This window comes from Varroa jacobsoni, unplaced genomic scaffold (assembly GCF_002532875.2).
Source record: "Varroa jacobsoni isolate VJ856 unplaced genomic scaffold, vjacob_1.0 scaffold_1081, whole genome shotgun sequence".
Classification (NCBI taxonomy): Eukaryota; Metazoa; Arthropoda; class Arachnida; order Mesostigmata; family Varroidae; genus Varroa; species Varroa jacobsoni.
Window position 1 is genome coordinate 160,507 of NW_019213983.1, and position 12,643 is coordinate 173,149.

A 12,643-nucleotide genomic window follows, 5' to 3' on the forward strand; every position below is an offset into this window, starting at 1 on the left:
CCCAGCCAGCCGGCCACAATAGCTATAACAATTTAGTTGCTCCTATTGCATTGCGATGCCAGTACAAATATCAACGTACACCACTAGGAACGTCGCTTTTATAGAATTTGATTCCATCGATTACCGTTGTACTTATGTAAGCGAACAGTTGAGATGCCAATAAATGCTTCTCCAACGCGCTTTTCACTATTTTCAGTTACTGCTTCTGGTCGTGTCTTCTACTTAATTTGTGTCCTGTTTTTGTGGCCGTTTTTAAGGACAGCCAAACAGGCTATTGCAAACCATTGTAACGCATACACGAGCAAAGCATCGTCGGTAGCAGTAACGCAACAAATGTTATTCAACCGGAGAACGAGCGTGCTTCAACCGACAAAAGGAGAGAGGAATGGTGCGGGAGAGAGATCATTAGATCCAGAAGAATCACCGACAAGGAGCATTGACACTAGCGCCCACAGAGAGCTGGTTGGGAGAGTGCATCTAGAGCCCACGTCGCCCTGATCATTAAACGCTGAGTAAATTTGTCTCGTGCTGCTGAGCGAGATTGGTCGCATCGACAAATCATGCCTGCTTCGTATTGGCGCTTCCCTGTTTCGTCTGATGGAGCATTTCATCGGGCTGACCGCGACAGACCCGCGCGCGCGCGCTGATCGCAGTTGGTAGCCGCACTGCGAGGAGAAATTCCAATAAAAACATTGAGGCATAAGGGGGATATCCCGATGTTAGCGCCATCTGTGAACGACGTTAGAGAGGCTGGTAGGCCAGACCAAACTCGCCAATGTAGCGTAAGAGCCCCGGCATGGTAGCGACGCCGCTTGGAATGATGGCTGAGTGATGGTCAGAATCAATGGAGGTTGTGTTTCGAAATCCACCCACCCTCAGATTCAGCCCATTTATTTAAGGACTCCCTGAATGGGTGAGTTATTCCCTGAATCTACTTTGAAAAAGTGATTTAAGTAATGTTACATCTCACGGTTCCTTTGATAAGATTAACAGGCAGCAGCGTATTCCTGTATCGATATTCGCATCTGCTTACTTACGTAGGCCTCGTTTTGCTGGTAGCTCGTCAAGGCGTAAATTGTAAATTCGGAATGGAACCCTTCCCAGTCGAGGCCTGCACTGATAGGCTGCTTGAGTTGAGCGTACTACTGAGAACAAGGGTACCGTATTTGGAATCCCAAATGACACTTAAACTCAAAGCTTGAGTAAGGTTTCCGCGTAAACGCATTATTTGGCGGTAAGCTATTCAAATTGTTTTTGTAGACTGAGTGTCAGTTGGGTCCCGATCTGAGTTCGAAGCGATCATGAATACTGACCACTCTGCTCTGGAACTTACTCCATGGACCTATAATACGCGACTTACCTTAAACGGTAGATGTTAATTCATACGCTTAAATACCACAATATTCTATGTATAGAAATCTTGTTGAGCCCACATAGGTTTGCACAGCAAAATGACAGGCCGACACATTGCAGCATTGTGTGGCCGTCAAAAACTATGTCTAAGAATAGATGCTTAAAACTGACCTCTTGAGTTACAATGACTCAGCTAAATAAGAAGAACACATGTAACTAATAGGTGTTACTTGCTAAATTAAACAAAATGTATTTAAGTGTTGCTAGATTCCTACCTTTGTGACAAAGCTAAAAAAAAGCTTAAACACTTTTTTGAATAAAAGGTACGTTGCTAAAAGTACTCTTTTTATGTACAATTCATACAATCCAGTTGTTCATATTCTGGTCGCTTCGTGCTGATAATTAACCGCCTGAGGCAACGTTTAACGGCAGTAGCAAACGTAAGACTTCAAACATTTATTTAGGTTATATTTGAGACGGTTGAACAAAAAAACGTGCCAATAAAGCCTAATCTAATAAATTACCACAACTGAAGTGATTACTTTCGGAAATAATTGTCCTCTTTCCTGCTAACACGTGCATGGGCCCCTACATGCCCAATATCTAAAATTCCAAGTCCTGTAAAATCCTCAATATTAAAATGAACATGGTTGCAAGCATTTTAATACCATTACGTTGATATGGTGACAGAGGTTCGTCCATTTATCCAGTCCTTACAACTGAGTTTACAACCGTGATACTTTGTACTTATTACAGGCACAATAAAGAAAGCCGGTTACACTGCTGATTTTCGTAAATTGAAAAATTCGATTTTATTGGATAACAAAAGGATGGAGCTAGGCCCTTCTATTTTCGCGTAGGGGCAGTTCGGCCTAACCAACTACCAGTAAACAATGGTAAACACCTCATACGGAATATATCTTAGGTTATTTTTTTTATGCTTATCAAGTAACTATAAAAGTCAATATTTTGGCTATTTTTTTTTGAAAATATTGTTATTTTGTCAAATCAACCTTTACCAGTTGCAGAGCTCTCCTTCCGAGCTAACCTCAAAACGCGCGGAGGATTTTTCCTGACTTCTCCAGACCCTCGATTATGATTTTTCTGTATATGGTTATAAGCACGAAAGCTAAGTTCACAGCGTCATGGTCGTAATCGGAACAATGAGAATAGGCGATATTAGAAAAGAATTACTAATTGAAACATACCAAAGGCTATTAGTAAAATTTTATCAGTTGATTGAATATTGAATTCGCTGCCTGTTTTCTGATTATTTTCCTTGAGATGCCATATTTTTGTGACAGCAATTGTTTTGATATCTTTGAGTAATTAAATTAACATGTCCTTCGGCATTCTCATAGTCCTCTACAGCAAGTTAGTCACTACCATTGATTGATATGACCTCGTCGATCCAGCATGGTCATTGTAGGCGGCAGAATGCTCCCCTGACGCGTTCGTTGACCTCTTGTTAAGATTATCCGCCATGGACATCAATTTCTTTTCCTTGTCCCTGCAATAATTGTTGGACGAGTTGAATAACAATAAAACTTGTTGCCGACTCGAAAGGCCAGCCTGCAGTAGGACAACACATTTTTCATAAATAGCGGTAGTCTAATTTTAGTGACAGAGAGCAGCACTGAGCACGAAAAGCAATACAATAACCAAGCAAACTAAAACTGTATCCGTGCTAGTTTCTGAATGATCTGATTTACAGGTTGTTAAAGTGAAGCGCAGGAATTTCATGCTATTAGAATAAGAATGCGAAGAATAAGCGCAAGAATGAAATCTTTCGTTTTACCTGGAGTTCAATTTCAGGGGCGATGCCTAAAAAAGTTGCTAGAAGCAGCTAATTGCAGTGCCGACATTCGCTTAAATACCTAATCCTTCTTATTGTGGTGGATACTTCGAGGATCTTCTGTTACACCCCAAGTGTATTAAGCTAACCGACCTTTAATAGAACAATTTTAACGAACAATATGTGGACCTAAATAATCCTCAAGGCCAGTGTAGTATACACACGGTGTTTATAGCTCTTGCAAGTGTTCCCAACTACGGCTATCGTCGTTTGATTGAAAGATTTGCCATAAAAACAAGGTCATGTGTTTAATGGTTATGTACAAATGAAACGTCTCCCACAGCGATGGCTTGCAACGCTAAGATGAACCAAGAAGAAACCTGTAATGATATATATGCCAAAGATGACTCGCGGCCCCCGGTGGAATATAGAAAAATGGGTACAAACACCCAGAACGATAACACTTTGCGTCTAATTCAACGGATAAACTAAAGGGCGTTATGGTTTTCCAAAAAAAAAACATGTTCGGGTTACCGGTTCATAGGTGATTTGTCTTAAAGTTGGCGCGAAACATTGTCGATACTAAACGCTATAAACAGGTTACAAATGAGTCGTGAGTACTCATTGAGCCACTTCTTGGAACTGAAGTTCTGTCATCCGTGAAACGATGCAGAAGTCATTAATGAATAAAGATAATATGATTTGGAAACTTGGTAACGACAAAAAAGGCAGTGTTTAGACCTTGATTGCCGTCCTTTGAAATTTTATTTGACCGTGTGAACGTTTTTTTGACAAATCTGTTTGTTCTTCTTAGACACTAGAACACAGGCTTGACACAGCACATTAATTTACTGTAAGATAATCTTCAGTTCCCAATTTAAGTTTATATAGGAAATTCGAATACAGTGTTTGCAACTCTGTTAATAATCTTAGTCATGATAATCGATGAATAGTATCTTCATAATGCCACACCTTGTGCGGTGCTGTGAACGCATTAATATCTATAGAAAGCACTTGAATACAGCCATCATATAATAGTAATGTACAATGATGTCACCTACACAGCTAATGAGGACGCAGCTTGTTCAAGGAAAATTGTTGGTTGCCACTTAGGCGACGTATTAATCCAGTTTTCATTAACACCAGCTTATGCTTTCCCTCCCCCTAAGTGTCATCATCATCGTCAGCGTTTGGCGTCGTCATTGCCAAAAAGACAACCTCGGCTCCCTAAGTGGAACAATTTATAGTAGCGACAAAACTGTTTCCGTTAATAGTGTTTTACACATTGTATACGTATATGCATTTGCATCGAGAATATCTGCCGACGTTATTACATACAATCTTATTTTTTCAGGCTTGATAAAATAAACTTTATAGATATTACCAAAAGCGCTAAGACGGTTCACCAACGGAAACTTCGATGATTTATCTATGCATTATAATATTATGCAACTCGTGTCACCAGTTGAAGCAAACTTTCTCAGCGCAATTATTATTAGCACAAAATTAATTTTCGGCATACGTGTGTGCTTTTCTCGGGCGTGATCCGTGTCGTTCGGTCGAATGTCTTTTCAGCTCTAATCCATTCCAACGCATCACGATGCGCCTTCGTCCAGACTGCGGGTACTGCGGCCATATATTAGTTTCTACCTATCTGTACCGTGACATGTCACGTGCAAGGCGGATGCCGCACGGTATCAGCAACAGTCGTGACATTATCGTGACTACACCGATAGTTAGATCAGCATGAAATGTTCCAGGTCACAGACATGTCAAACGACTAATTATGATTATAACATAAGCCCGATATTGCTACAGCGCCCTCCCACGTTGTGCATGACTGACTGGTACGGAGATGTCACCAACCATTGATACCACACCTGAAATATAGTAACAATAAAAAATTAGGTTCTATATTTCTACGGGACGGTGGTTTAGACTTAATAGAAGTTGCTATTCGTTACTTCTGCAAGCCTTCTATTGGTGCATTGGGAAAAGCTAATTACGTCCTATTCTCTGTCTGGTAAATAATGTAGCGCTTGTCAATACGATAATAGAACAGTGCTAACAATTTAGAGACGTTACGTTAAAAAATCCGAATCGTCTACGTTACTTTAAATTATACGTGGTTTAGACTTATGTAGATTTCTGTAGCACCGCAATTCAATTGATCTTTTAGCAAAACGTTTTTGCTTTGATGGATTAATCCCAACCTAAATATATAACCTTACTTAAATACCTTTTGATACTTTACCTTTGTAGATGAGGTTTTGCGCCAAAATGTGGCCGTAATTGTCTCTCCCTTTTTCACAGGTTGAGGATCGGAAATTGGAATATACATCGGAAACCACGAATTCATTTCAGGGGTGTGCGTTGACGGCTCAATACCTGCAAATTGACAATAGAAAGCATGAACTCAGAAGTGGAAAATACAAAATCGACAATGAAGGCTGCTCATGACGAAGTAACAAAACTTCGTTAACCACCTAAAACTACCTTTATGAATACTACTGCAGACTATTGTTTTGTGAACCGATTCTTTAGAAATTTGGATAACAAAGTGCTAGACGACTGCTAGTTGCAAATAAACTTACTGATAATAATATCCTTGTAAAGGACGCAATCGAAATATCCGGCAAACCCGTGAAACGTGCACGAGCTCTTCGACTTGAAGCTTAGCTCTGCCCAGCGTTCGTTGTGCGAGTTGTCAGAGGGTGGCATACCCTCAAACGTTCTGTTTGGGTGGCTGAACGAGAACAGACGCTGCGGCGGTGCTAAATGATTGACATGCCTTTAGAAGAAAGATTGACAGACAAGGAGTATTTATTTTCAATCGCAAACAGTATTTTATGATCATTTTTATACATTTATTATTCTATAATCCAGTAGAAGGTTAGTCAGTCCCCGTGATAATGACACCTGATCGAACATACATAGACTAGGTGGTAGAACAGTATTAGGGTTATACCAGGCAGATATAATAACTGTTTAAATTTTATAATTATAAAATATTTAAAAAAATAAATAAAGCATGGTGGCGTAGTGCAAATTTATAAAACTTGCCAGCATGGTTGTTGATTTAAAACTCAGTGCGAGTTTCAAAACGAATCGCAATGTTTCCGCAGCTAGCTAGCTAGCTTAAGAAATGGAATCTACCAATTAATATAATCCATATAATGAACCAAACCATCAATAACTTATTATTATTATTAAGTCAGTAACTCATTCTAACAGCCGTGATTAAGTACCTGAAATACACAACGTAAGGCGTTTGGAGTTGGCCTTCGTGAACAAGGACATCTTCTCTCAGTTGCCGAGCCTGCCGATGCAACTGGGGACACTGTACAGGGTTCACGTACGAATTATAACAAGATGGAACGCTAATTCCTGAAAAAATTGACAAGAATATACATTATTAGACAGGAAAAATATTAGTTATCGATCAGTATCTTAATTTTAGTTCTATTTTAAGCGAAAATAATGCATTATTTACAACATAGTATGGCCGCATAAATCTTGAATCGTTTTCTTTTCAGTATTTTCTTATATTTCATCAAAAAAAATATGTTTTGTATCGACATGGTTTATTAATTAAACGTTTTTTTTTTATGTATCAGGTATTTGCACGTTAATAATATGGCTGACACTTTTTTTTTTTTTTACTAGAACTTGAATTTGATGACAAAGCAAGCAATCCATTGAAGTGCCCATCGTCTTTTTTGACTTCTCGGTAGTTTGGATTGTATATATCATTCATGCCGTATTACATGAATTAGGATGAATAAATGATTATTAGGACCAGGCGAAAGGACTTGGCGTCTAGCACGAGGACCATAGTCCGGCTATTTCACTAATTACTATACGACAAAACAGTCGATGGTGGTATTGGGTGACACATTAATAAATTGTATTTTGGGTGGGGTTATAGAGCGCTTCGATTCAGAAATCGTTGCGTAAAAACCCCTATGCAGGAGCTCCATGAAATCTATTATCATCGCAGATCCTTATTAATAAATGTCTATGCTCCAAAAGGCGAGAAGAAACACTTCATATCAACTCATAGGATATATCGACAAAACTCTTCGTAAGCGCACGTTCAGAGTTAATGCAACTCCATAATAATTAAAAACCTTTCGTCTTATGTCGTCTGATGATAATGTTTGAAAAAATATAAGAGCACAACGCTTATGTTTTAAACCAATTACATTCATTCATAGTTTATAAAGCAATTATTATAACGCACCGTCAGGCTGAAGTAAGCGTTGGGCCCCGTCAAGGCATTCTGGGGAGAGTTCGTTGTCGCCCCAACTTCCGAGCAGCTCGGATACAAGAATGTCGGCGCGCTCTCCGCCTGGTGGTTCCCACGTCCGCATATCACTATCCACCACCGTAACCTGTAGTGTGCATCACATTTATTGGCTCTTTCAGGCTTATTAATACAAAAGCAACTAGTTCGTACTTGGGCACACTTAAACATGGCCTGAAGATGATATTAACGATTGAGGCTATAATTACCTAATACAAATTCGATACATATGATAGATACCTGACGGTCCCAGCTGTCGCGATTTAAAATCCGAAGGACAGTTGCAGCACTTGGATTTTTTTCAACTGCAAACAACTTCACAGGAACATCGGTCTGAATCGAGCAATCGATACAAGCCTGAACCAAAGGACCTCGGCCTGCTCCGACTACCATGACAATTAGAGGACTCTGTTGTGAAAACAAAGGTGACATGGTTAGTTCAATAATTCTATTTCTAATGACAAACCTGTTATATCATAAAAATACCACAAGAAAGTCATGTAGTCTTAATTGAACAAAGAAACTAACCATCTAGAGAGACTTCTGTAGAATTCTCGGACAAGGCATCTGAAGAAAGAACTATGGACATATATATGCGTCGTGGCCGTTATCCGAACAGCATACCTGTCGTTCCTCAATCATGCCACGCCTATCCTCGAAAGCAGCGGTCAACGCTTCCCGGTATTTGGCATATTTCACTGGATCCTTCTCAAACACTTCATATGTAATACTTTCGAGGTGATCTGCTAATGGTTGCAGAGGAATCTGTAGTTGATCCTGCAATGGCAAAGTGCTACATATAAAATCGACGCTCCGCAAGTAAATAAAAGTTGGTTGTTATTCAAATATGACTAGCTAACTAATCAATATTTACGAGAGAATAACTGACCGTCAAAACAGCTTTCATATATATCCTCGAAATCATATAATTTAGATTTGACAATGGAAAAATAGAGAGCGGTACAAGATGTTTATCGAAAAGTTAGATATCCACCTGAAAACAGATTGTTTTAAACTTACACCTAACATGTGTAATTAAATATGGGACTTGCCTGATAACCCAACGTGAATTGCTCTTGTAGAGGTCCCACATGTTCTCTTCGGGCGAACATGTGGTTCAAATAGTCGGCGTACAATTTTGGGATAATCGTGCCACTTTTCCCCATGATTTCAGAGGCGGTCGGTGGCCAGCAGTTAGTCACGGTTACGATTGGATGAAGACCTAACAGCCTGCGAACAACAGCTTGGTGTGCTTTCGCTAGTACAGGAAAATTATTTGCATTTAAAAGGAATAACGTAGTTGAAATCGTCAGGGATGCCACCTACAAGCCAGCAACAGAAAGTTAAATCTAACAATCATGGAAATTAATTCGCTAAAAAAAGACCAGATATATTGGGTAGGTACAATGACTCTTTTTTTTATCATATATTCTATGAAAAGGATAAATGAAAGTTCGTCTATATCTTGTCTCAACGTTTTTTTATGGTTTTCTTGTAAAAAAATTGACAAACCTGTTCAGCCATCCACAAGTTAAGAATTTCATCAACAGCTTCTGGTAAATCTTCCGGAATAACTAGCGAAACCCAGATACGAGCGGGCTCTGAACACGATTGGCGAAAGGCTTCCCAACGACGGAACGGCTCGAATTCGTCTTCTGGCGGACCACTCTGAAAAAAAGAAAACAATTTTGAAAGAAAACAGAACGATTTTGAAAGTACTTGAAAAGTTCTTATGTATGATGCAGTTTAGCTGCTTGCCATTTAGAATCAAAAAACACAAATGGATATGGTTAATACTGCCTTAGAGTAATCTATAACAACATACAAACTCAAACAGTAGGTACTTACTAGTGGGACCCGAGCCCAAATTACAGGGACACTATGATTATGTTCTAGCCGATGAAGAGTATCCTGAAGAACGAGCGAAAAGTGTGCATTCCTTTTTGTTAGGTCTAATTGCACGACGGACACGCCGAGGAAGGTTGAGTGCTCAAGTTCTCTGTTATGAAAAAGGACATCGCTACTATTTAAGATATTTCTGAGAGATCATGAAAATCAAGAATCGTAAAAAATATCTTACAAAAATTAAAGAAAACTAATGATAATAAAGTATTGTTTAGTAATGCAAGATAAACTCAAACTATATTATTTAAGCTATAAGGGTTTGAATCTTTTATAATCGTCTAAAAATCACTAAGCTTTATTATATGTGTCACAACCCACCTCCTGAGTAATAGTTCGTTGCGTTTTCGTGTCACTTCATCCATGCCTGGATCGTCAAGTTCGAGTCCGGGCAGTACCCGGCCTTGTACACCCTCCTGTACGGTGTTGCTAGGTACCTATTAACGATCGATAGATACTATATATATATATATAATATACACATCTGTATTGTTATGAGTACACACACATAAACCGCAGAATAGAAAATCACTATAATATGGCGTACCGATGATAGAACGTGATAACGCTTTCTTGACCTCCTCAAGCTATTATGAGGTTCTTGAATTCTTTTTGTCATTCAGATCAACGTATCATTTATTATTGGATTTTTTTTCATGTCACGAGATTACAATAAATCAGTTTTACGCACTAGGTATCTGCGTGAAGTATTTGAGGTTAAAATAAATGAACTGAAATTCAACGTTACTTCAGCTTTATAACATCAAAGCAAACACAAGATTAATTAGAAAGGGCATGATCCATTTAGATTGCTCAAAACTAAATTTGTAAATTCTACCTCATGAGGTCCTCGGGCGTTGATTCCGTCTGAATCCTCCGATGGCAGTGTCATGTTGGTACACACATAATTGTAACTTTAATCAAAATCAAAAAGCTTCAAATCGTTAGAAGAAATGACATTGGTATCATCGCAAATTGTTGATAAATTTAGCAGCGAATTCAACATTAATAAGCAGGTAAGTCCTTACCTATGTTGAGGTAAAGCTAGCATTTTTTCCTGATGGCAGTAACTTCGTGAGATGTTTACTGTACAAGAGATCATTGGAACGAATTAGAACACAGTAATATCACGATATTGTATAAATATATAGAGGTAATAAATGGTAGGAGAACAAAAACAAATGAAAATATTGGCTAGTAGAAATAGGTCATTTAAATTCACGCCTTTGTACAAATAAAAGGTAATCCCAGAAAAAATCAACCACTGGGATGTTTATTGCTGAATAGTCCATTTAGATGCCAGAAACGATATTATTATAAATTATATATATAAATCACGACATCCCACATTTCTTTATGCCTTGTTTCTATGACTGTGTCTAAATAAAAACAATTATTTTATCAGAACATTCTTGTTTATCCGATATGACCCCGATATAACCACCATTCACAGCAATTACAGCCTTAATTTAAGACATAAACCATTTCTGCTGGTCATTTTTAAGATACTCTTTTAATCTATAAATAACTTAGTAAAAGTACCTTTGTACAAAAAAGATATTGGTATAAGCGAACTCATGAATAAAGCATAGCTCCAATACGCTACGTATAAAAAAAAGCTTTATGGAATTAATGTTTGTTGCCGATAGTAGTACAAAAGTGCCAAAAATGAAAGACTTAAAGCAGCCAATAAATCTAAGAAGTGCAAAAATACTAATCGTTGAAGCTTATTGAGACTATCCAATTGTCAGTCGTTATTTTTTCTCCAAAATGGCCGTTTATTTCTATACCAAATATCCAGGTGTATCAAAAATTGCTTTTGACCCCTCCTGGTAATTTTTTGTGCCTTTTGATTGAAAACCTATTGAGGATCCACCGGCTTGCCTCATGGAAGAAGGTGCAGGAAAATTGATAATAACGTAGACTATCAATTTCCAGAAGACAATAAGTTTTCGTGTTTTGATGCAGTTAAAGTAATTAGACAATTGTATATTTTTGCTCAAATTGCAAAAACGACATATTATTTTTCATCATGGCGAGCATGTTGTTTTGTTCTAGAAAGAACACGCTTTCTTCCAGCATCAAGAATGGCGGATGAACGCTCATTACAATAAACAGCCCGCAAAGGCTTGTCCCAGTTTAGGTGCGTACCGTGTATATGCAATGTTGTTCGGGTAAATCTTTTTAATAAAAATAATTCAATTAAGTTGTCGACATAATTCACTACAATACATCCCTAAAGTGATGTGGTTCAGAAGTTGATTCAATCGCACCCCGTGCAGGTAAGCCTACACCTGCCACTGGATATAAACATATAAATCGAGAGTAAAATCAACGTATGACGTATTTACCCTTTTCAACATCGCAGTGTAATAAATAGTAAACAGACTGATACTTAGCACAAGCACTGCTTTTGGTTTAGCGTTTCATATAGTTAAATTAATAGTTCGCGCCGAGTCCAACGGAAGAACATAAATTCAGATGGAAACGTTCCTGCAATTTGCCCTTTTCAGAATTTGTTATGTTAAACATTATTTGAAAATTGTTTATTTTGAACATACATTAGCCATTAGTCTTCGCTAGCCGTCACAGGGCGGGCTAGCCACAAACTCGGGTGTTCGCATGGTTTCACCGCAGTATGTGATAGCAGCGCCTCTTTGGCGCTATGTGAGTTCATACGTACCCTTCATTGTAAGCATATTCAACAGCTTTTGTAAGAGTTGGCGAGTCATAGAGATCAATACACACACTTAACCGGGGTGATTTGTCCGCCATTGTATCAGCTATACAGTGTAGCAGCTGTCACGAAATTTCACGTCCGGCAAAAATTTCTAGCACAAACGCACCACACTGATGTTCGATCCTATCGAATGAATGGGCTGTAGTTTCGAAAACTGCTGTGTTATCCCAAACACGCTACACAAAACAATAACATTGACGTCTGCTACTCTTACTATATAATCTCGCATATGTGCACGTTAGAGCGGCGTCCATACAACTTGCTTACTAATCTCGTTGATGAGATAACATAGCAACATAATTGCTTTAAACTTCAGTCAGCAATAAGACAGCAAATGGTGCGCGATCAGGTCGTGCATTCAATGAGTGTCAACTAACGTTTTATTGGCAAAAAAAGGCCGAGAAATAGTTGAGCAGAAGCGGCAGATTTGATTAATTTTACTAGCAATGTTTTTTTTTTTAATTCTCAAACCGCTCTAAATAATGCCAATACTTCTATGGTCATGCGGGGTATCTCCACCACGTTTCACAAATGTTATATCCCATCA

General features: G+C 38.5%; 1 protein-coding gene and 2 long non-coding RNA genes across 9 annotated transcripts in view; 2 read left to right on the forward strand and 1 right to left on the reverse strand.

Moving 5' to 3' along the window:
* The window catches only part of LOC111266432 (uncharacterized), an 8,459-nt gene extending 2,696 nt beyond the window's left edge, over nt 1-5,763 (forward strand). The window contains exons 2-6 of one of the 6 annotated variants that reach the window (XR_002684092.2): nt 258-913; nt 1,060-1,234; nt 2,110-2,249; nt 3,158-4,995; nt 5,462-5,763. This is a non-coding gene — a long non-coding RNA (uncharacterized LOC111266432). Of the gene's footprint in view, nt 1-6; nt 914-1,059; nt 1,235-2,109; nt 2,250-3,157; nt 4,996-5,461 lie in introns of those variants that run through there. The other 5 variants (XR_002684090.2, XR_002684093.2, XR_002684095.2 and 2 more) reach the window with 5 other exon arrangements.
* csul (protein arginine N-methyltransferase 5) lies at nt 3,847-12,246 on the reverse strand. Of its 2 annotated transcripts, XM_022843907.2 has the most exons (14): nt 12,040-12,218; nt 10,385-10,442; nt 10,195-10,270; nt 9,678-9,793; nt 9,303-9,453; nt 8,967-9,122; nt 8,507-8,776; nt 8,079-8,231; nt 7,695-7,862; nt 7,392-7,542; nt 6,397-6,535; nt 5,743-5,939; nt 5,403-5,536; nt 3,847-5,028 (listed from the first exon to the last, which is right to left on the reverse strand). In XM_022843907.2, exons 1-14 carry the CDS (start codon nt 12,086-12,088, stop codon nt 4,939-4,941), a joined length of 1,908 nt encoding a protein of 635 aa, XP_022699642.1. In that variant the 5' UTR covers nt 12,089-12,218; the 3' UTR covers nt 3,847-4,938. The 2 variants fall into 2 exon arrangements, with proteins under 2 accessions (XP_022699642.1, XP_022699643.1); XM_022843908.2 differs by lacking the exon at nt 10,385-10,442 and having other exon boundaries at nt 12,040-12,246.
* On the forward strand, nt 8,143-9,588 carry LOC111266434 (uncharacterized). Its single transcript, XR_002684097.2, has 3 exons — nt 8,143-8,273; nt 8,629-8,851; nt 9,005-9,588. It is a non-coding gene; the product is annotated as an uncharacterized LOC111266434 (long non-coding RNA).
* Nucleotides 12,247-12,643: the final 397 nt, after the last annotated feature.